At 39.6% G+C, this 25,711-nt stretch overlaps 1 protein-coding gene across 1 annotated transcript in view; it reads right to left on the reverse strand.

Annotated features, from left to right (window-relative positions):
* The window catches only part of zgc:154142 (uncharacterized protein LOC555481 homolog), a gene marked incomplete at its 3' end in the record, with an annotated part of 96,487 nt that overhangs the window by 25,309 nt on the left and 45,467 nt on the right, over positions 1-25,711 (reverse strand). Inside the window, 5 exon segments of the mRNA XM_060925023.1 lie at positions 5,512-5,521; positions 9,526-9,677; positions 12,946-12,997; positions 13,318-13,475; positions 25,482-25,610. Of these exon segments, the coding sequence (XP_060781006.1) occupies positions 5,512-5,521; positions 9,526-9,677; positions 12,946-12,997; positions 13,318-13,475; positions 25,482-25,610 (501 nt within the window).

Consider the following 25,711-nt stretch of genomic DNA (forward strand, 5'->3'; position numbering starts at 1 on the left):
CAAAAATATTAATTTTAGTCTCATTTAACCAGAGAATCTTCTTCCATGTGTTTTGGGAGTCTTCCACATGCTGTTGGGCAAACTCCAAACGTGTTTTCTTAAGCACTGACTTTTTTCTGGCTACTTTTCCATAAAGCCCCACTCTGTGGAGTGTACAGCTAAAGTGGTCCTATGTACAGACACTGCCATCTGCGCTGTGGATCTTTGCAGCTTGAGTGTGTTATCTTTGGTGTCTTTGTTGCATCTCTGATTAATGCCTTCCTTGCCTGGTCTGTGAGTTTTGGCAGGTTGCCTTTTCTTGTCAGGTTTGTAGTGGTGCCATATTTTTTTTCCATTTTTCTATAATGGATTTAATGGTGCTCCCTGGGATATTCAAAGTTTGGGATATTTTTTGTAACCCAACCCTGATCTATACTTCTCCCCAACTTTGTCTCTGGCCTGTTTGGAGGCTCCTTGGTTTTCATGTTGCTTGCTTAGTAGTGTTGCAGAGTCAGGGTCCTTCCAGAACAGGTTGATTTATACAGACATCATGTGACAGATCATGTGACACTTTGATTGCACACAGGTGGATCTTAATCAACTAATTATGTGACTTATGAAGTGAATTGGTTGGACCAGCTCTTATTTAGGGGTTTCATACAAAAGGGGGTGAATACTTATGCACACTCCAGATTTCTGTTTTTTTCATCTTAATTATTGTTTGTGTCACAATAAAACAACAATGTGCACCTTTAAAGTGGTAGGTATGTTGTGTAAATCAAATGGTGCGAACCCTCCAAAAATCCATTTTAATTCCAACTCCTAATGCGACAAAACAGGATGAACACCAAGGGGGATGAATACTTTTGCAAGACAATGTATGTCCACTTATATTTATGTTTTTTTGTATCTTTTAGAATTAATTTTTTTAATCTCATCTTTTAATGTAAATCACTTTGAGCTGCAGTTTCTGTATGAAACGTGCTATATAAATAAAATTTATTATTATTATTATTATTATTATTATTATTATTATTATTATTATCCCATTTCCACTTCAGTGTAAATGGGATCTTGAAATTGCTTAGGTTTAGTGTACACGTCGGTAGTAGTAGTTAGACAAGGGTCATTTCTCACTCAATTTTCAAGATATCTGGATGAAACTTGGTGTGCATACAGATCGTAACCATCTGTGATCTCCATATCATGCATGACATCATTACATGACGTCATGATGTCATTTTATAATGTCATAACATTCTCAGGAATGGCTATGAATGGGACCACCTGGTACAGTATCAGGACAAGCTAGACAAAATTATTTCATGCCATCTTCCATGGCCCTTACACCTTAATACTTTTTTGCACTCATTTGACCTATGACCTTGACCCTTTGCCAGACTTAGGTCAAAGGTCACTTATGCATTAAATCGCTACTCCTCCCTCATTTTTTCATGAATTTTCACCAAATGGGGTACGGAAAACCTATTTGGGGGTCTTCAAAATAGTTCACATCGGTTAAGCGATTTGACCTGTTTTCACTCAGTGACGTGACCTTGAGCTTGTCACTTAGATGACTCTAGCAAAAAGTCAGAGTTTTGTCTATTTTTCAGTCTTTGAGCTAGCCTTGCTCCTTTGCTATAGAAAAACATGTTTTAATGAATATTTATAGTTTTGACCTATTGACCTTTGACCTAGGTCAAGATTGGGTCACATATTTTTAATGGCCTAAAACTCAAAAATGGAGCAAGATAAGGCCATAGTTACTATTGATCATGAATAGGAAGTCATACATGGGCTTTCATATGGGAGCATTGGTTTTGCCCTGGAGTGACCTTGACAGGTCAGATCAATGATCTGCATATTTTTCACTGGCCTGCATCAAGAAATTGGTGAAAGATAGGAACTTAGTTAATATTATTAACCATGGAAGTATTATATCATTTTCCCTTTGTCATCAGATTCCAGACAAGTGGCTTCATTTCTTTCAGTTCTGTGACCTTGACCTTTGTCCCAAGGCCTCAGGTGTGGAAATGGGATACCACTGTGCCCTTGGCACAGTACCTCTAGGTTTTTTTTTCATTTCATTATCTCTAGCCGCTTTATCCTGTACTACAGGGTCGCAGGCAAGCTGGAGCCTATCCCAGCTGACTACGGGCGAAAGGCGGGGTACACCCTGGACAAGTCACCAGGTCATCACAGGGCTGTACCTCTAGTTATTATTCTTAATAATAATAATAATAATAATAATAATAATAATAATAATAATAGTGTTGTATGATTATTTAATCACCTTAAACAGAATAAACTGGGAATCTAGAGGAGGAGCCTAGGTTTTCTTGCAAAGACCTTTTTTCAAGGTGGCTTTCATGCTGCTAAATGGAAAGAAAAGGGAAAAAAAGAAAAATCATGATCAAAACACAACACTGATACATCACTAAGTCTTTATCATTGCACTAACAGCACGAAAGACTATCCGGGTTGTATTTTACAGGACTGTCTATGGATTGCAGCGTCCTTGTAGCATGTCCTGCAGCTCTTTCTGGAGCTGACATACATAAAAACAATGCAAATTTTTATCAAAATTTTCTGCATGTTTTTTTTTTTGTTTGTTTGTTTTCAGTATTTGCAAAAGATGTCCTTTTCCTCATAGTGACCAGCCAAAAGGGCAAAACTGTCATATATTCACTATCGCATTTTGGCCTTATAAAGGAATGTATAAAGACATAGCTACACACACAATGCTATGCTGCAGTTACCACACACCCTGCTCTTCATCCATCCATTATCCATAACCGCTTATCCTATACAGGGTCGCAGGCAAGCTGGAGCCTATCCCAGCTGGCTAAGGGTGAGAGGTGGGGTACACCCTGGACAAGTCGCCAGATCATCGCAGGGCTGACACATAGACACAGACAACCATTCACACCTACGGTCAATTTAGAGCCACCAATTAGCCTAACCCACATGTCTTTGGAGGAAACCGGAGCACCCAGAGAAAACCCATGCAGACACGGGGAGAACATGCAAACTCCGCACAGAAAGGCCCTCACCGGCCACTGGGCTCGAACCCAGAACCTTCTTGCTGTGAGGCGACAGTGCTAACCACTACACCACCGTGCCTCCCACCCTAACTTCAGAAATCAAAATTAAATCATTGCACTCTTTGTTTATTTTGTTTTAATAAAAGCTGCAGTTTATTCACATGGGGTTTAGCCAAATATCCCCACAAAGTCAACACTGTCAAATATTCCTCTCAGTATTGGGACACTAGGAAGAAATAAAAACACAGCCTTACACACACACACACACACACACACACACTCACACTCACACACACTCAATGAGTTAACAAGGCCACCTGAGACAATGCAGAGTCAATTCTGACACACTTGAAACACACCACAGGACTAAAACAGCTGCTGAAACCCAACAGGGCTAAAGTCAGCATTGCAACTAGGACACACGCCCTTTCTACTTGTCCAGATGGTGTTTCACTGAGAGGTGTCTCGACCTTAGATGAGCTTGAGCTGGTACATTTGTGTGAATTAACTTATAAAATGCTAATGAGCACAATATCGTTTACATAATGATGTGGGGGTTTTTTTTACATTAAAACTCACACAAAGGAATGGTTTACTGGAAAGTTTCATCACGGCTCCATTTGACCCTGATTTAGTAAAATAATTTGTGAGTTTTAAAACAACGGGATTAATTGCGTCAAAAACACCCGACATGTCAGAGGTCAATTACATCATGTGTAGAATAGTGGGAGGAGCCAGTATGTAAATTAGATTGCTGTGAATTGAAGTTTTCTGAAAAGTAATGCATTTTTTCCACCATGAAAAAGTCTTCAAACTTTGTGCTGTGTTGTTTCTCAGAAATATAACAAGCTCCTTTTAGTTTTAATCAAATTAACCCTTGTGTGGTGTTCGTATTTTTGTTACTCAGCCAGTGTTGGTGGGTCTGGTGGAGCCGATGCACTTTGGTGCTTTAAATTCAACACAATCAAACAATTTTACATTAAATACTTAACAGATGTTTATTTCGCCCCAATTACAAGCAACATAAACAGCATATATGGTTAATATTTGCCCTTTACCTTTGTTAGATTACATTTATTTAAAAAAAAGTGCTACTTGTTTTTTGTGTTTTTTTAATAAAATGTAATTTTACAAAAAGAAAATCAATTTCAATTACAGTCAGTGGAAAAAAGATGTTTGTCTTCAAATTTACAAATGAAGCAAGGTTTTTCATAACAACTGGTTTTTATTTCTTTGAATTTCATTAGAAATTTAACCCATTCAGTTCAGTTTACACAACACAAGCTGAACACATACAGTAACCATGTCAGTCTGTACAACACATCATCCCCATGCTCGTCTTCGTTTTGGGACTGGCTGATGCTCCGTCTCATCCTCTTCTTCAAAGTCACTGTCAGACTCTGAATTTACAGAAATGTGATCCTCACGTTCTGAAACGTCTTCCTCTACATCAGGGCTTTTCAAATTGTAGGGTGTGCCTCCCCCTAGGGGGCACCAGAGTTCTTCGGGGGGGCGCAACGTGAGGAAAAATAAACCAGAATAAGTTACTATTGAGGGTGGCACGGTGGTGTAGTGGTTAGCGCTGTCGCCTCACAGCAAGAAGGTCCGGGTTCGAGCCCTGTGGCCGGCGAGGGCCTTTCTGTGCAGAGTTTGCATGTTCTCCCCGTGTCCGCGTGGGTTTCCTCCGGGTGCTCCGGTTTCCCCCACAGTCCAAAGACATGCAGGTTAGGTTAACTGGTGACTCTAAATTGACCGTAGGTGTGAATGTGAGTGTGAATGGTTGTCTGTGTCTATGTGTCAGCCCTGTGATGACCTGGTGACTTGTCCAGGGTGTACCCCGCCTTTCGCCCGTAGTCAGCTGGGATAGGCTCCAGCTTGCCTGCGACCCTGTAGAACAGGATAAAGCGGCTACAGATAATGAGATGAGATGAGGTATCATTGTTCCTTTGATAAAAAAATAAAAACTGGTCCCACAGACCCGAACACCATACAAGGGTTAAAAAATAATAATAATAAAAAAAAGGATAATGAGGGAACGACTGCTTATCGTTGCTATAATGTAAGTGATGACAAGAAGTAACTCGTTACATGGATGTTCCACATTAAGTATAACTATAAACTGATAAAGCATTAGCTATATTTCTTCAGTTAATTTAAAATCAGTATTACTCATGTGCAGTAAGTGGTATAATTTAAAGCAATCGCCATTCACAAAGTGACTTTCAGGCTGCTAAATAAATCTATTTGCATAGATGTGTTATGTCGAAACAACCCAAATTGGTCATTAATTAAGGCAAACACACAAAAACAAAGAATCTTTTCTTTCTCTTTCTCTTTTTGTTTATGAATGAATGATGCAACAACTTGTAATTCAGCAAGAAATAATTCATAAGCTCATTATCTTATTACTCATGGCCTCTTAAAACTACTGTATGTCTAAACAAATGTGACTTTTGAGTGGATTGTACTTTTTATACAAATACTGTACCTTGAAATACCTTCAGGACAGAGAAGAAGAAGAAGAAGAAGGAGTAGAGTCCTTAAAATGTTAAACACCTACTCATAGAAAACAATGCTACAGTATATCTACAATTACATTTGTCTTTGTTACATAAAATCACTTCATTTATTAGCTGTATTAGATTATTCACAGAGTCCGGGCCATACAAGTCATTACTATAGAAATAATTAACTATGAAAATAAGCACATTAATATTATATATATATATACACACACACACACACACCAGCCACTTTATTAGGAACACCCATCCACCTGCTGTTTTATGCAGTTCTCTAATCAGCCAATCCCATGACAGCAGCACAGTGCATCAAATCATGCCGATACAAATCAAGAGCTTCAGTTAATGTTCACTTCAAATATCAGAATGGGAAAAATTGTGATCTCAGAGTGTGACTTTCACTGTGGCATGGGTGTTGGTTTGAGCCAGATGGACTGGTTTGAGTATTTCAGAAACTGCTGATCTCCTGGAGTTTTCACACACAACAGTCTCTAGAGTTTACACAAAATGACGCGAAAAACAAAAAACATTGAGGTGAGTGAGGGACAGTTCTGTGGGTGGAAACGTCTTGTCAATTAGAGAGGTCAGAGGAAAATAGCCAGATTGGTTCAAGCTGCCAGGAAGGATATAGCAATTCATAGCAACTCTTTACAACTGTGGTGAGCAGAAAAGCATCTCAGCATGCAACAGCAGAAGACTCCTAGGTTCCACTCCTGCCAGGCAAGAACAGGAATCATAGAATCAAGAACAAGTTCCTATTAAAGTGTCCAGTGAGTGTCCACCACACATGCATGATATGCAATCGTAATATAGTAACAGTGGTGGAAATCACAAGCCCACCATTTTCAAAGTTTTCATATATTTATCATTACATTCTTATAGTTATTAGCCTGTTAAGCCGGTCGGTTTAATCAAATAGCTTTATTCCATACAACATAAACTCAAAACCAGGTAGGGCTATAAAAGTCGACTTGACTATTGATCCAATGACAGTTTTGATAAAAATGAGTGGAAAAGCTTCAGGGCTTAATAGCCAAAATCATAATACAGACATTATACACATTATACAAGGAGGTTAATATTTAAGTAGTTGGATTATGTTTGTAGGGTCGCATGGTGGTGTAGTGGTTAGCATTGTTGCCTCATAGCAAGAAGGTTCTGGGTTCGAGCCCAGCGGCTGATAGGGGCCTTTCTGTGTGGAGTTTGCATGTTCTCCCCGTGTCTGCGTGGGTTTCCTCTGGGTGCTCCGGTTTCCCCTACAGTACAAAGACATGCAGGTTAGGCTAATTGGTGGCTCTAAATTGACCGTAGGTGTGAATGTGAGTGTGAATGGTTGTCTGTGTCTATGTGTCAGCCCTGCGATGATCTGGCGACTTGTCCAGGGTGTACCCCGCCTCTCACCCTTAGCCAGCTGGGATAGGCTTCAGCTTGCCTGTGACCCTGTATAGGATAAGCGGTTATGGATAATGGATGGATGAAGAGTAGGGTGTGTGGTAACTGCAGCATAGCATTGTGTGTGTAGCTATGTCTTTATACATTCCTTTATAAGGCCAAAATGCGATAGTGAATATATGACAGTTTTGCCCTTTTGGCTGGTCACTATGAGGAAAATGACATCTTTTGCAAATACTGAAAACAAACAAAAAAAAAAACATGCAGAAAATTTTGATAAAAATTTGCATTGTTTTTATGTATGTCAGCTCCAGAAAGAGCTGCAGGACATGCTACAAGGACGCTGCAATCCATAGACAGTCCTGTAAAATACAACCCGGTTAGTTTTTAGTGCTGTTAGTGCAATGATAAAGACTTAGTGATGTATCAGTGTTGTGTTTTGATCATGATTTTTCTTTTTTTCTCTTTTCTTTCCATTTAGCAGCATGAAAGCCACCTTGAATAAAGGTCTTTGTAAGAAAACCTAGGATCCTCCTCTAGATTCCCAGTTTATTCTGTTTAAGGTGATTAAATAATCATACAACATTATTATTATTATTATTATTATTATTATTATTATTATTATTAAGGATAATAATAACAACTAGAGGTTCTGTGCCAAGGGCACAGTGGTATCCCATTTCCACACCTGAGGCCTTGGGACAAAGGTCAAGGTCACAGAACTGAAAGAAATGAAGCCACTTGTCTGGAATCTGATGACAAAGGGAAAAGGATATAATACTTCCATGGTTAATAATATTAACTAAGTTCCTATCTTTCACCAATTTCTTGATGCAGGCCAGTGAAAAATATGCAAATCATTGATCTGACCTGTCAAGGTCACTCCAGGGCAAAACCAATGCTCCCATATGAAAGCCCATGTATGACTTCCTATTCATGATCAATAGTAACTATGGCCTTATCTTGCTCCATTTTTTAGATATAGGCCATTAAAAATATGTGACCCAATCTTGACCTAGGTCAAAGGTCAATAGGTCAAAACTATAAATATTCATTAAAACATGTTTTCCTATAGCAAAGGAGCAAGGCTAGCTCAAAGACTATTAAAAATAGACAAAACTCTGACTTTTTGCTATAGAGTCATCTAAGTGACACGTTCAAGGTCACGTCACTCAGTGAAAACGGGTCAAATCGCTTAACCGATGCGAACTATTTTGAAGACCCCCAAATAGGTTTTCCGTACCCCATTTGGTGAAAATTCATGAAAAAATGAGGGAGGAGTAACGATTTAATGCATAAGTGACCTTTGACCTAAGTCTGGCAAAGGGTCAAGGTCATAGGTCAAATGAGTGCAAAAAAGTATTAAGGTGTAAGGGCCATGGAAGATGGCATGAAATAATTTTGTCTAGCTTGTCCTGGTACTGTACCAGGTGGTCCCATTCATAGCCATTCCTGAGAATGTTATGACATTATAAAATGACATCATGACGTCATGTAATGATGTCATGCATGATATGGAGATCACAGATGGTTACGATCTGTATGCACACCAAGTTTCATCCAGATATCTTGAAAATTGAGTGAGAAATGACCCTTGTCTAACTACTACTACCAACGTGTACACTAAACCTAAGCAATTTCAAGATCCCATTTCCACTGAAGTGGAAATGGGATGATAATAATAATAATAATAATAATAATAATAATAATAATAATAATAAATTTTATTTATATAGCACTTTTCATACAGAAACTGCAGCTCAAAGTGATTTACATTAAAATATGAGATAAAAAATTAATTCTAAAAGATACAAAAAAAATAAATATAAGTGGACATACACTGTCTTGCAAAAGTATTCATCCCCCTTGGTGTTCGTCCTGTTTTGTCGCATTACAAGTTGGAATTAAAATGGATTTTTGGAGGGTTCGCACCATTTGATTTACACAACATACCTACCACTTTAAAGGTGCACATTGTTGTTTTACTGTGACACAAACAATAATTAAGATGAAAAAACAGAAATCTGGAGTGTGCATAAGTATTCACCCCCTTTCGTATGAAACCCCTAAATAAGAGCTGGTCCAACCAATTCACTTCATAAGTCACATAATTAGTTGATTAAGATCCACCTGTGTGCAATCAAAGTGTCACATGATCTGTCACATGATGTCTGTATAAATCAACCTGTTCTGGAAGGACCCTGACTCTGCAACACTACTAAGACTAGCTAACACTACTAACACTAAAATGGCCAGATTGGTTCGAGCTGCCAGGAAGGATACACTAACCCATATAATCACTCTTTACAACTGTGGTGAGCAGAAAGGCATCTCAGCAAGTAACAGCAGAAGACCACATTGGGTTCCACTCCTGCCAGCTAAAAACAGGAATCTTAGAATCAAGAACAAGTTCCTATTAAAGTGTCCAGTGAGTGTATAAGGCTGTGATTTGAACCATAGCCAGCACTCCTGTCAGAAATGGTGTTATAGAAAATGAATCACCTTCTGACCAATCAGATTTCTTCTCATTCTTGCATAAAACGCATCAGTGCGAATGAAACTATCAGTTGTTCTGATAAGGACGGTACAGGCACTTCAGGAGGAGCAGGCAGTGTGGGATCTGTGCTCCAGTACGCTCCGAATCCTTTCTCCTCTTTGAAGAAGTCAGTCTGGAAACACATCACCAGCTTGTTTCCTGTCATCTTGATCACAGGAGGGAGTTTGTCACCACAGTAGGGACCTGGAGTAGCATGAACACACACAACAATGAGAAAACCTTTATCAGATGAGGCTTTTAAACAGAGATATATACTGCACAGGTTTCAGTTCAGTTACACAAAGTAGAAGTAATCATGAATACAATAAGTATCATGCTTCTTTTATTTCTTCTATTCTCTTTATAACATATTTAAATAATATCGGCTGGCATTGAGTGGTATATCAGATATATTCCATTCAGCTAGCATGATACTGAACAAGTCAAAGATGAGTAGCTGAATGGAATATATCTGATATACCATGAAAAAAAGCCAGCTATTATTATTATTATTATTATTATTATTATTATTATTATACATTCCTTTTGGGTGTTCAACGTGTGTTTCTCTTTCAAAATTCACTCAAAATCTTCCGTATTTAACAAAACAAACCCGGCAGCCAGGTTTATTTACAAATTGTCACAGTCACTTAATAGCACGGAAGTTTTATGTCTCTGACGTGTGATGTCATGTTGTCTTGACAACCATGTAATATCATAAACCATATTCAACACTTATTCTCCATTGGGTAGAGTGACGTAATACACGTAGGATAAGCGATACGCTAACAATGTTGCATGCTATCAAACCAAATGAATGAAACCCGCTAGAAGGGAATCGAACACGTTGTTATTCCATTGAAAAAGTGTTCTGTATGTATAATAATTAATGATATCATATGAAGTAGACAGAACAGACAGGCACCTCACTCGACTGTTAATACTATTCACTCTCTGAAAAAAAGTGGCTATTATAAATATTTACCTGTGTATATTATCTTGCTTTGGCTCTTTTACCTTTGTGTATGTATCATTTATCTTATGCACGTGTATGAATGGCTTGTTTTGTCTAGTTTCCCTCAAGGGGAGCCTTAACCTTCATCCTACCAAGTGGGGTCCATCTGGACCCCGCACCTATATGTTTGTTTGCCATTTTAAAAATATGTGACATACTGCCTCACCGTTTTATGAATTTGTTGGAATTTATGTCTTATTTAAAACACTAAAGCAGTGGAAGATCAGCTTTTTGCATTGTGAAGGTATAATTAATTTGTTACTGGGGTCCAACCGGACCCCAGAGTAAAGTTTATCTGTCTTTCATTTTATAATTGAATAGCACACTGAAAGTTAACTTCTTTTATTTCTTTTATGTTCCATAATGAAACTACCAAGGCATTCCTTCTTGGGGTCCGTGTGGACCCCACTGCTGCAATAAGCACAGGCTGCAAAACAAAAGCCCTAAATTATTTTACAATTACTTTTTTGTTTTAAATTCTGTAAGAAAAGACCTAAGTTGTAATCCAAAATGTTTTACAGCTGCATGAGCTGCAAAAATCATGTATATAATGCCAATTTTTTTTGTGGTGCTATAATTTGCTACATGTATGCTAGTTATTGCAATATTATTGCAATGTTATTGCATTTATAATACATCATTGATATTCAGCCATAGTGGATTTTGTTCTTCAATAAAGTTATGTCTGTTTGCTGCATTGAATTGGTTCTTACTGCATTGATTTCAAGGTATTCCCTCCTGGGGTCCATACGGACCCCGCCTGGTAGTTTGTGTATGTAAAATTGGCTGGTAGGATGAAGGTTAAGTGTGTTCTTTATGCCTTGGGCCCTTTAGTGTATTGCTGTTATTAATACAAGATGTTCTGAACAAAACTTATCTGGTGATTTTGTCTTTATAAGCTTTAATTTTAAAGAAAAGTATTGGGGTCCAAACGGACCCCACATGGTAAGATTAAGGTGTAAAATAGCATGGTAGGATGAGGGTTAATACATACTTCTAGATTTAACCTTATTTTTAAAAATGTAAACTTCACAAAAATACCCAGTACGTTTATGGGTTAAACTTATGCTGTGTAATTTCATTTTACAAAATTGTGATTAAAAATAAGCAGCCTTCATTTAAAAAAAATTAAAAGTCAAATTAATCGTGGATTTCTTTTCTTGAAATATTATGTTTTTCTTACCCTTGTAAATGTCTCATCTCATCTCATTATCTCTAGCCGCTTTATCCTTCTACAGGGTTGCAGGCAAGCTGGAGCCTATCCCAGCTGACTATGGGCGAAAGGCGGGGTACACCCTGGACAAGTCGCCAGGTCATCACAGGGCTGACACATAGACACAGACAACCATTCACACTCACATTCACACCTACGCTCAATTTAGAGCCACCAGTTAACCTAACCTGCATGTCTTTGGACTGTGGGGGAAACCAGAGCACCCGGAGGAAACCCACGCGGACACGGGGAGAACATGCAAACTCCACACAGAAGGGCCCTCGCCGGCCCCGGGGCTTGAACCCAGGACCTTCTTGCTGTGAGGCGACAGCGCTAACCACTACACCACCGTGCCGCCCCCCCTTGTAAATCTCATCTCATCTCATTATCTCTAGCCGCTTTATCCTTCTACAGGGTCGCAGGCAAACTGGAGCCTATCCCAGCTGACTATGGGCGAAAGGCGGGGTACACCCTGGACAAGTCACCAGGTCATCACAGGGCTGACACATAGACACAGACAACCATTCACACCTACGGTCAATTTAGAGTCACCAGTTAACCTAACCTGCATGTCTTTGGACTGTGGGGGAAACCGGAGCACCCGGAGGAAACCCACGCGGACACGGGGAGAACATGCAAACTCCACACAGAAGGGCCCTCGCCGGCCCCGGGGCTTGAACCCAGGACCTTCTTGCTGTGAGGCGACAGCGCTAACCACTACACCACCGTGCCGCCCCCCCTTGTAAATGTAAATTCTAAAATTATAAAGGTTATATCAAGCATAGACTCACGAAGTAATTTGCTAATCATCCAAAGTAATCAATTCAATTATCCATCCATCCATTATCCGTAGCCGCTAATCCTGTGCAGGTTCGCAGGCAAGCTGGAGCCTATCCCAGCTGGCTATGGGCGAGAGGCAAGGTACACCCTGGACAAGTCGCCAGATCATTGCAGGGCTGACACACAAAGACAAACAACCATTCACACTCACGGTCAATTTAGAGCCACCGATTAGCCTAACCTGCATGTCTTTGGACTGTGGGGGAAACCAGAGCACCTGGAGGAAACCCACGTGGACACGGGGAGAACATGTAAACTCCACACAGAAAGGCCCCTGTCGGTCACTGGGCTCGAACCCAGAACCTTCTTGCTGTGAGGCGACAGTGCTAACCACTACACCACCGTGCTGCCCAATTCTGTTGTTGTCATTGTTGTTGTGAAATTGTAGTGAAATTTATGCTTACCATATTTCTTAGCGGTGCCATTTGCTCCATCGTAAATGATCATGTTGTCAAGTCAAGTTTATTTGTGTGGCACTTTTTACAACAAATAAACATATGAGCTAATTTTATCCCTAATAAATGTATTTATCCTTGATGAGCTAGAATGAGACAATGGTGGCAAGGAAAAACTCCCTCAGATGACATGAGGAAGAAACCTTGAGAGGAGCCAGACTTAAAAGGGAACCCATCCTCATCTAGGTGATAACAGATAGTGTGATTATAAATAACTTGCTTCTATAACTGTGTCTTATATAGCCACAAAGTACAACTCTGTAACCAGGAAATTAAATTTCAATTCATGTTATCAAGGCAGGAGCTTAAAAAGTTGGCTGCCTCCAAGTCAAAGTGGGTGAATGTCGGTATGATGGTTATGCCCTCAGGGACCTGCACCTTCCACATACACTCTCTGTTGGGGGCGTAGTTCATGGGCCAGTCGTCAGACTTGATGACTCCAGTCTCCTCACTCGAGAAACCACCACAGCCTTGGATATCTGACAAGGGGAGGCAAATGATTGGAGATATGACATGGTGTGAGAGTGAAATGTGACGTGTGAAGTGTGTGATAAAACACAGATAGCACATCCATAGCACTGGAACAAGCCTATCAATATTAGGGAAAGAAAAAGTACCAGAAGATACCAGAAGATGATTGAAAGGAGACAAACCTCACATGTAAAAATGTATCCTTAAAGTGATAATAGAACGAAATTAAGTCAGTCTTAATCATTAAATTACACTGTCAGAAATTGGGGGGGGGCGCGGCATGGTGGTGTAGTGGTTAGCGCTGTCGCCTCACAGCAAGAAGGTCTGGGTTCGAGCCCCATGGCCGGCGAGGGCCTTTCTGTGTGGAGTTTGCATGTTCTCACCGTGTCCGCGTGGGTTTCCTCCGGGTGCTCCGGTTTCCCCCACAGTCCAAAGACATGCAGGTTAGGTTAACTGGTGACTCTAAATTGAGCGTAGGTGTGAATGTGAGTGTGAATGGTTGTCTGTGTCTATGTGTCAGCCCTGTGATGATCTGGCGACTTGTCCAGGGTGTACCCCGCCTTTCGCCCGTAGTCAGCTGGGATAGGCTCCAGCTTGCCTGCGACCCTGTAGAAGGATAAAGCGGCTAAAGATAATGAGATGAATGATGAGAAATAGGGGTACAGTAGGAGTCAATTTCTGTCCCTCAAGGTACAATGTACACTAATGTACCCCCTAGGGCACATTATTGGTCCTTACGGTAACTATGTGCATCTTTTTAGAGGCAAAAAGGTACTTATACATATAAAAAGGTACATATTGGGCGGCACGGTTGGGTAGTGGTTAGCACGGTCGCCTCACAGCAAGAAGGTTCCGGGTTCGAACCCAGCGGCCGGCGAGGGCCTTTCTGTGTGGAGTTTGCATGTTCTCTGTGTGGGTTTGCTCTGGTTTCCCCCACAATCCAAAGATGCGCAGTTAGTTTGACGTGGGGCGGCTTTGGGTTGACGTGCCCTTGAGCAAGGTACCTGACCCCTGACTGCTCCCTGGGCACTCTGGTGTGGCTGCCCACTGCTCTGAGTGTGTGTGCATGTGTTCACTGCTTTAAATGCAGAGGATGAATTTCACTGTGCTTGAAGTGTGCATGTGATGAATAACGGTTTCTTCTTCTTCTATATACAGTATGTTCCCAAGCAGTATCTAAAGGGTACAAATAAGTACCTTAGAATAGTGTACTGCCCCAGTGACAAGCTATTGTGCCCCTAACGGTAAATAATATACTTTATTATCTGAGAGTGTATTTCTATATAGTTATAGAATAAAGAGTAGCATTACAATGTAATATCAGTAAAACTACAACAGAGCTACAAAAAAACATTGCCGATAATCATAGCATGATATCAGCACCCGCTGACACGACTGCTGATATTTCTCTCCTGAACTGAGACAGAGGTGGGAGGAAGTAATCGATATCGTATTTAGACTTATCAAATATTCAAGGTGGATATATAGAGCACGGGGTGAGATGATAGGTGAACACGGTCATAAATATCTATATCCATATTCATAACACACTAAACAGGCAAGCTAAGGTCAAGTTAAGGGCAGAAAGTACAGCGCTAGGAATTAGAAACCTGAAAACAGAGAAATGAAGAAGAGCTACGAGCTGCAGAGATGTGGCTTACAGTACAATTGCCCTGAGGAATATACAGTATAAAACATTACAAACCACAAACAAGCAAAATGAGATATATATACACAGCTAAATGTCACAGAACATGACATTCAGACAAGTAAATAAGACAAAAAAGTGGCATACAGTATTGTGCAAATATAAAGAAATGCTAATATAAAAAAATACTATAAACAGTAAGCAGTAAGCCATAATAAATGAAACAAAGTCAGTATTTGATGTGAGACGACCCTTTGCTTTAAAAAAAAAAGTAGTCTCGTGTACAATGAGTGCAATTTGATAAGGAAATGAGCTATACACTACCGTTCAAAAGTTTGGGGTCACTTTGAAATTTCCTTATTTTTGAAAGAAAAGCACTGTTCTTTTCAATGAAGATCACTTTAAACTAATCAGAAATCCACTCTATACATTGCTAATGTGGTAAATGACGATTCTAGCTGCAAATGTCTGGTTTTTGGTGCAATATCTCCATAGGTGTATAGAGGCCCATTTCCAGCAACTCTCACTCCAGTGTTCTAATGGTACAATGTGTTTGCTCATTGCCTCAGAAGGCTAATGGATGATTAGAAAACCCTTGTACAATCATGTTAGCACAGCTGAAAACAGTTTAGCTCTTTAGAGAAGCTATAAAACTGACCTTCCTTTGGGCAGATTGAGTTTCTGGAGCATCACATTTGTGGGGTCGATTAAATGCTCAAAATGGCCAGAAAAATGTCTTGACTATATTTTCTATTCATTTTACAACTTATGGTGGGAAATAAAAGTGTGACTTTTCATGGAAAACACAAAATTGTCTGGGTGACCCCAAACTTTTGAACGGTAGTGTAGGTTTTACTGAGCATCTTACAGAACCAGCCACAGTTCTTCTGGACGCTTTGACTGTCACACTCACTTCTTCATTTTGCACCAAAACCCAGCAGCCTTCATTATGTTTTCTTTTTTAATCTGAAAAGTAAGTGGTCTCTTTTGGAATACGCTGCTCAGATACTAACTTTTTTTTTTTTTTTTGCTGTAACATTTAATTTTGTGTTGGAAAATGAATGAATGTTTGAAACTCTAAAATGTTTTCATACTCACTCGATAATGTCGAAGTCATAAAATAGAAATCTGTAACAAAGTTTGTATGAAAAAAAAAGAAGACAGGGTGCCAAAGCCTTTTGCATGTCTAATCTACAGATAAAAACTGAACTGTGAGTGGATAAATGGCCATCCAGCATCCAGATGGACGCCATCCGCAACCCAAACATCAAGATTGATGAAAGAGATGCTTTAACCCTTGTGTGGTGTTCATATTTTTGTTACTCAGCCAGTGTTGGTGGGTCTGGTGGAGCCAATGCATTTTGGTGCTTTACATTCAACACAATCAAACAATTTTACATTAAATACTTAACAGATGTTTACTTCACCCCAATTACAAGCAACATAAACAGCATATATGGTTAATATTTGCCCTTTACTTTTGTTAGATTACATTTATTTTTTTTTTAAAAAGTGCTGCTCGTTTTTTGTTTGTTTTTTAAATAAAATGTAATTTTACAAAAAGAAAATCAATTTCAATTACAGTCAGTGGAAAAAAAGATGTTTATCTTCAAATTTACAAATGAAGCAAGGTTTTTCATAACAACTGGTTTTTATTTCTTTGAATTTCATTAGAAATTTAACCCATTCAGGTCAGTTTACACAACACAAGCTGAACACATACAGTAACCATGTCAGTCTGTACAACACATCATCCCCATGCTCGTCTTCGTTTTGGGACTGGCTGATGCTCCGTCTCATCCTCTTCTTCAAAGTCACCGTCAGACTCTGAATTTTCAGAAATGTGATCCTCACGTTCTGAAACGTCTTCCTCTACATCAGGGGTCACCAAACTTTTTTCTCTGGGGGCCACATTGCCGTTCCTGACTGTGATGGGGGGCCGGGGTCAGGTCAGCTATATAACATAGAATTGTATGACCCAGACAAATATGACCACCAGCAGGCCTCATTGTGTAGTAGAGATTACTAGCCTGGTACAGCCATCCCCAATACTATATCCCCACTACTATATCAACACTACTATATCCCCACTACTATATCCCCACTACTATATCCCCACTACTAAATCCACTCTACTATATCCCCACTACTATATCCACACTACTATATCCATATCCCCCACTACTATATCCACACTACTATATCCCCCACTACTATATCCACACTACTATATCCCCACTACTATATCCACACTACTGTATCCATATCCCCCACTACTATATCCCCACTACTATATCCATATCCCCCACTACTATATCCACACTACTATATCCCCCACTACTATATCCACACTACTATATCCCCACTACTATATCCCCCACTATTATATCCAGACTACTATATCCCCACTACTATATCCCACACTACTATATCCCCACTACTATATCCCACACTACTATATCCACACTACTATATCCATATCCCCCACTACTATATCCACAATACTATATCCCCCACTACTATATCCCCACTACTATATCCCACGCTACTATATCCCCACTACTATATCCCCACTACTATATCCACACTACTATATCCCCCACTACTATATCCACACTACTATATCCCACACTACTATATCCACACTACTATATCCCACACTACTATATCCACACTACTATATCCCCCACTACTATATCCCCCACTACTATATCCCCCACCACTATATCAACACTTGATTCCTGGCACATATTTGTTTATCTTTACTAGTGGTTTGCAAAAGTAGTAATCGAGTCTTCACACTTTGTTTTAAATTGAAATACCACAGATATTCCATGTATTTATTTTCTAATAAAAATAACATCAAAGCTGTCAAGGTAAGAAACATCTGCCTAGTTGAGGTGATTGACACTGGCAAAGGTGAGTGAAAAATTATAAATTGTAGGTAGGCCTGTTGATATTATTAATAATATTAATAATAATTGTGTGCAGCACTTAATAAAGGTCAAATAAATAGGCCTATAAAATAAATACATTTAAAAAAACAGTGAAATTATAATAATATGAGCAATAGATCACAGCAGTTGTGCTGTGTCCTGCACGTCATTGCTCTCATCCATGGCCAAAGCAAAAAACTCGAATTCTGATGCTCTCTCATTCAGCTGGTCATACACGTTGTCCCCCAAATCTTCGGTTCGCCTGGTCATGGTAGGTGCGGAGAGACTCACCGCGTTGAGTGCATCCTTCTTGTCGGGACACACCTCCTCGGCCACAGCAAGCATGCATACTTTAACAAAGTCCCCATCAGTAAACGGCTTTCCATGGGTAGCTAGTAGCTGAGCTACCTTATAGCTAGCTCGGACAGCAGCCTGGTTGATCTGGGTTTGGCGAAGGAATACATTCTGTTGTGCAGCCAGTCCGCATTTCACCCTCCGAATCCTGTCTTCTCTTGTTTGCCCTCGCAAACTAGCATACTCTTTGTGGCGGGTTTCGTAGTGACGACGCAGATTATATTCTTTGAAAACCGACACACTTTCTTTACATACAAGACAAACTGCACGGTCCTTACACTGAACGAAAAAATAATCGGTGGTCCACTGTTCTTTAAAAACTCTGCACTCTGTCAACTTTTCGCTGACCGCTAGCCCTTTTGCTGTCCTGAACACTGACAGTTCTCTGCGCATGCGCTGCCTGTCACTGCTTGATCGCGAGCATATGACGAAAATTCCGAAAATATGAATAGTTCATTTTATAACTAAATATCAATTTTAATTGATAAAATCAACAAAATACAAGATGCAGACATGTTATTATTTCCCAAAAAGCAATTTAAAAAAATAGGCCATGACCACTTTTGGGGATTGCTTCATAGGGCCGGTTCAAGTGGTGAGGGGCAGAGGGGCTGGGGGGCCGGTCAAAGAAAACGTGTTCTGATATATGTTCTTCACAGAAAATGAGCCAAGGCCAATGAGTCTGAGTTTGAAAAAATAATTAATCATATCATTGATCCTTTGATAAAAAATGAAAACTGGTCCCACAGACCCGAACACCATACAAGGGTTAAAAGACGAATCTCTCTGGAAGATTTATTTCAGAGCAGTCTGCTTTATTTTAGTCAACTTAGGTCAAGGATTTAGTTGGCTATGATCAAAAGCATGAAAGTTTAAATTTTTTTTTTAAATTGAGACGCTATTGAATATTAAGTCCAAGGTAAAATAAAACTGAGGCAAAAAATTAAAAGATTACATGCTGGTCAGTTTTAGGTTTCTTTTTTAATCTGAAAAGTAAGTGGTATCTTATATAATATGCTGCTCAGATACAAACTTTTTTTGTTTTGCCTCTAACATTTAATTTTCTGCTGAAAAATGAATGTTTGGAACTCTAAAATGTTTTTGTACTGACCTGGTAATGTAGAAGTCATAAAATAGAAATTGATAAAGTTTGTATGGAAAAAAAAATAGGGTGCCAAAGACTATTCTTGGGTTTCAGTCACATGACTTTTCTTAGCGATTTCACTTCCGGTAAAACAGCTGGTGGTCGAGCAAACCAAAATGGCTGCCGTAGTGCAAACAACTAGCGATAATTTATCAGAGTACACTCGTAATCTAGAAGCCACTGCTGGCTTTAGATATATTCAGAAGATTGCTGTGTGCTATGGAATCGACGCCTACAGTCTGGGAAAGAAGGATTTGTCATACGATCTCGAAAACTACCCTTCAGTCGAGTTCCCCGACATCTCGAACTATCTGGTGTTGCAGACGTCCTTCTACACCGCAAAACAGATGAAAGCGTGGAAGAGTATGGAGGCTTACAACTTTTTTTGTATGTGGCTGGGTAAAGGACCTCGGGATCAAGTCACTGCCGAATGAATCCTGTATTGTTTTTGCCCGTGTAAGTATGTTTTTTTAAACTTTTTGTTCATGTCTTTACAACGAAGCGCTGCAAGTTGAAGTGTAAACAAACAACAGTTCGCTTGATTCTCACTTGTGTTGGCTCTTATCTCTCAGGTAAATCATTCACAAAGATCATCAGAAACCCCTTTAAAGACCTGGATCTTAGTTAAACAAGACAGAAAAGTGATCACGGCGCATTATAACTGTACGGCTGGGGAAGAATTTTGTCGTGACCTTCATGCATATGGACTTTGTGAGGAATAAACAAAGAAACAGCTGGGGACTTTAGCACTTCGTTACTAAAAAAAAGTACCATAAAATAACGACACACAGCAAGAAAAGTACTTGGAAAACACTAACGCCATAGCTGAGAGGGAAATAGAAACCTTTCTCCAAGTGATCACTGCAAACTCGAGCATGCTTCAACTCGACTCCCTTCGATTTCAGCGAGAGGTTCAAAAGCCACCTTTCTCAACATCTTTTTGTGAAATCCTGTGTTTGTTCACCCTTTTTCATTAGTTCATGGGAAACCCTGAAGAAACTTTTATCAGTTTCACGGTTTGATTGATTCAAACAACCTAAAACAACGCAAGTGTAAGGCATTTTTCATGCGAGCAATGCACCTTCTCCGTACAAACACTTTGTCAGCTGAGCTTTGGTAGACCACCAGCTAAAGTTTTGAATAACTAATGAGGCAGATGTGACGTCAAGTGACCCAGCAATTCAGGAAAATAACAAAACAAAACCAGACAGGTACATGAGTGAATGAACCAAAAGAGACATATACAACCCCGATTCCAAAAAAGTTGGGACAAAGTACAAATTGTAAATAAAAACAGAATGCAATGATGTGGAAGTTTCAAAATTCCATATTTTATTCAGAATAGAACATAGATGACATATCAAATGTTTAAACTGAGAAAATGTATCATTTAAAGAGAAAAATTAGGTGATTTTAAATTTCATGACAACAACACATCTCAAAAAAGTTGGGACAAGGCCATGTTTACCGCTGTGAGACATCCCCTTTTCTCTTTACAACAGTCTGTAAACGTCTGGGGACTGAGGAGACAAGTTGCTCAAGTTTAGGGATAGGAATGTTAACCCATTCTTGTCTAATGTAGGATTCTAGTTGCTCAACTGTCTTAGGTCTTTTTTGTCGTATCTTCCGTTTTATGATGCGCCAAATGTTTTCTATGGGTGAAAGATCTGGACTGCAGGCTGGCCAGTTCAGTACCCGGACCCTTCTTCTACGCAGCCATGATGCTGTAATTGATGCAGTATGTGGTTTGGCATTGTCATGTTGGAAAATGCAAGGTCTTCCCTGAAAGAGACGTCGTCTGGATGGGAGCATATGTTGCTCTAGAACCTGGATATACCTTTCAGCATTGATGGTGTCTTTCCAGATGTATAAGCTGCCCATGCCACACGCACTAATGCAACCTCATACCATCAGAGATGCAGGCTTCTGAACTGAGCGCCGATAACAACTTGGGTCATCCTTCTCCTCTTTAGTCCGAATGACACGGCGTCCCTGATTTCCATAAAGAACTTCAAATTTTGATTCGTCTGACCACAGAACAGTTTTCCACTTTGCTACAGTCCATTTTAAATGAGCCTTGGCCCAGAGAAGACGTCTGCGCTTCTGGATCATGTTTAGATACGGCTTCTTCTTTGAACTATAGAGTTTTAGCTGGCAACGGCGGATGGCACAGTGAATTGTGTTCATGGATAATGTTCTCTGGAAATATTCCTGAGCCCATTTTGTGATTTCCAATACAGAAGCATGCCTGTATGTGATGCAGTGCCGTCTAAGGGCCCAAAGATCACGGGCACCCAGTCTGGTTTTCCGGCCTTGACCCTTACGCACAGAGATTCTTCCAGATTCTCTGAATCTTTTGATGATATTATGCACTGTAGATGATGATATGTTCAAACTCTTTGCAATTTTACACTGTCGAACTCCTTTCTGATATTGCTCCACTATTTGTCGGCGCAGAATTAGGGGGATTGGTGATCCTCTTCCCATCTTTACTTCTGAGAGCTGCTGCCACTCCAAGATGCTCTTTTTATACCCAGTCATGTTAATGACCTGTTGCCAATTGACCTAATGAGTTGCAATTTGGTCCTCCAGCTGTTCCTTTTTTGTACCTTTAACTTTTCCAGCCTCTTATTGCCCCTGTCCCAACTTTTTTGAGATGTGTTGCTGTCATGAAATTTCAAATGAGCCAATATTTAGTATGAAATTTCAAAATGTCTCACTTTCGACATTTGCTATGTTGTCTATGTTCTATTGTGAATACAATATCAGTTTTTGAGATTTGTAAATTATTGCATTCTGTTTTTATTTACAATTTGTTCTTTGTCCCAACTTTTTTGGAATCGGGGTTGTACACAGATAAACGAGACAAAACAAAAAAACAAAAAGAGACCAACACATTGATAAACAAGACAAAATGACAGATGCAGGTAAGTAAGATATAACAAAACACACACACACACACACAGAAGCACAATGACACACACATCGGTACAAGAAAGAAAGAAGCCAAGAAGTAATACCAAAGGTTCTGTAGCTTGCTTTGAAATACATTCACATCACACAGAATCATTCAGTATAACTTACATCAATACAGTTTTATGTTAATTATTGAATTTACAAGCCTGTAACATTTGTTACTAAAGTTTTTCACTCATTACTGTAATCTCTGGAGTCGGTACACAGGTTTTCACTGTTAATTCCCCATGAAATATGTGCACACACTGTGCTGTAGTAACATTCGACTGTAAGTTAATATTAATTACATTCATTAAATGAAATCCATGGGGGGAATATATCCTCTGAAGATGCAGTGAAACAAACTTTAACTCAAAGTCTTAATGGAGTATTCGACTCACGTATATACAGTACTAAGCTTGGTGTTTTTGCACCGTGATCCTCCGACTAGAGAAGAACGCCACATGCAGTGTTTTAGACAATAAGAGATTCTCCAACTAGAACATCATAAGAGCTAAATATAGACATAAACATTCACAGATCTGATCAGAATCAAGAAATGGTGCATGGGTTCCTCCACCATATTTTTCCCCTCATCTCCTTGTTTGACTCTCATTCTGGCCATATTACAAAGACAGTAATTTTCCTAATTAATTCCTTTTCCTCATGTCCTTTACCAAATATAAAACAGTGGAAGAGCACAGCAGGTTCCACAGCAGGTCAGTCAACAACAGGACTCGGAGGCCACAGTGGGAACCGAGCAGTCCAAGAGATACGGTACCGATATTACCTGGTCCTTTTGGAACCTTTAACTCTCTTGTTTTCGGTGAGCCTGTTCCCACTGTAGGCTCAGAGTCCTGTTCTTGGCTGACAGGAGAGGAACCCAGTGAGATCTCCTGCTGTTGTAGTCCATCTGTTTCAAGGTTCAGCATGATGTGCATTATGAGGTGCTTTTCTGCTCACTGTGGATGTAAAGAGTGGTTATTTTAGTTACTACAGCCTTCCTTTCAACTCGACTCAGTCTGGTCATTTTTCCTTGCTTGTTTTGTTTGTTTGTTTGTTTGTAAATTTATTTAAATTTTATAGCATAGTGCTGCTTATTCTGTAATTTTTAAATAGATGAATATTTTATTTATTTAATTTTATTAATAATTGTATTCTTTTTTTAATTATTACACACACACACACACACACACACACACACACACACACACACACATATATATATATATCATCTGTCTTTCACTTTCTTTTTGTCTGTCTTTCTTTTTCTTTCTCTTTCTCCCTCCCTCCCTCCCTCCCTCCCTCCCTCCCTCCCTTTCTTTCTTTCTTTCTTTCTTTCTTTCTTTCTTTCTTTCTTTCTTTCTTCATCTGTCTCACTTTCTCTCTGCCTGTCTTTCTCTTTCTTTCTTTCTTTCTTTCTTTCTTTCTTTCTTTCTTTCTTTCTTTCTTTCTTTCTTCATCTGTCTCTCACTTTCTTTCTTTCTTTCTTTCTTTCTTTCTTTCTTTCTTCATCTGTCTTTCACTTTCTTTCTGTCTGTCTTTCTTTCTCTTTCTCCCTCTCTTTCTTTCTTTCTTTCTTTCTTTCTTTCTTTCTTTCTTTCTTTCTTTCTTTCTTTCACTTTCTGTCTGTCTGTCTGTCTTTCTTTCTTTCTTTCTTTCTTTCTTTCTTTCTTTCTTTCTTTCTTCATCTGTCTCACTTTCTTTCTGCCTGTCTTTCTTTTTCTTTCTCCCTCTTTTCTTTCTCTTTCTCCGTCTTTCTTTCTTTCTTTCTTTCTTTCTTTCTTTCTTTCTTTCTTTCTTTCTTTCTTTCTTTCTTATATTAATAGAAGTCACAGTAGTAAGAGTAGTACTAGAAAAACAATAGCTGAGTAATAAAAACTCGATCATATGACGACTGTCCATTTCTGTTTGAGGGTTAGTTAGTTAGAAAGTTAGCATTTTTTTCCCAAATTTGTAATGTGACTTTGGGAATGAGAAATGGGCAACATCATGTCATGTCATGTCATGTCATGTCATGTCATGTCATGTCATGTCATGTCATCTCATCTCATCTCATCTCATCTCATCTAGCCGCTTTATCCTGCCTATTTAAACCTCACTCTCACACCACTTCATTGTGAAGTATTGTTCTGCTATCTTCAGTTCATAGCAAGCCTTGTTTCTTCTGACTGATTCTTGGTTTTCTGACCTTCGCTTCCTACTTTTACAGTTACTCTTCTGTCTTCTCTCGTTTGCCGTTCACCCGACCATCGCTAGTCCCTCAAGTCTGATTCTTCTGTCACGTTTTAGCTTGTTCACTGTTTGCTCTACACTTCTCTTCTGCACATACATCCGTAAGTGCCTGCACTGTGACACAGAGAGAATTTTCCGAGAGGGTCAACACACTTTCATACGTGTATGTAAACATAACAGCAGCACTAGTCCATGTTTGTGCGGTATTAGATCTCTCAAAAAATGGATCACCACCCCAGCTGGACAGAATGGAGTTTAAGGCATCTTCAGAGGCTGGAGCAGGAAAACACTTTTAATAAATCCAGCTATATTTATATGCAGGATGAAATGTAGCTTCCTAAACTGCACTTTTGGCATCACAGGTAGTCTGTATTTATTAGCCTTGACACAGAAGCTGTAAGGCACAGTGCCAGGCCAGAGCCACAGTAAAGACTGTAAAGTAAAATCTCCATGCAGGCAAATTCAATCAATCTGTTTATTGAACCAAGGTAATCTCCTACAGAAATGCACTTACGGCCACAATGAATGCGCTGCCAAATGATAGTAATCTAGTGCTTCCTGCTCACAGCCGATAGGTGGAAATAACCTTCTGATATGTATCCGAGCATCAACGCACACACACACACACACACACACAGATATCCAAACCCACTGGTGGTAATATGACCATGAACAGATGCCCCAGCGGGATTCACCATTAGGGGGGGTTGATGGACGTGTGGGTGTGAAGCAGGTATTTTACCAGCTATATCCTCTGCATACACAACTTCCCACCTGACAGAGACACCACAGTCAGATAGCCAACTGTCAGAGTGGAAATTCACAGCAATCTTGTTACTGACACCGACAAGCACAGGAGGAAGGTATGCGCCTGAGACAGTGAGAGAAAGAAACAGATCAGTGAGACACAACCTACGTACACTCATCAACACTTTAAAAACGTGAATGTATGCAAAAATTCACAATTTACGC

Source organism: Neoarius graeffei, chromosome 7 (assembly GCF_027579695.1).
Source record: "Neoarius graeffei isolate fNeoGra1 chromosome 7, fNeoGra1.pri, whole genome shotgun sequence".
In the NCBI taxonomy this organism is placed as follows: Eukaryota; Metazoa; Chordata; class Actinopteri; order Siluriformes; family Ariidae; genus Neoarius; species Neoarius graeffei.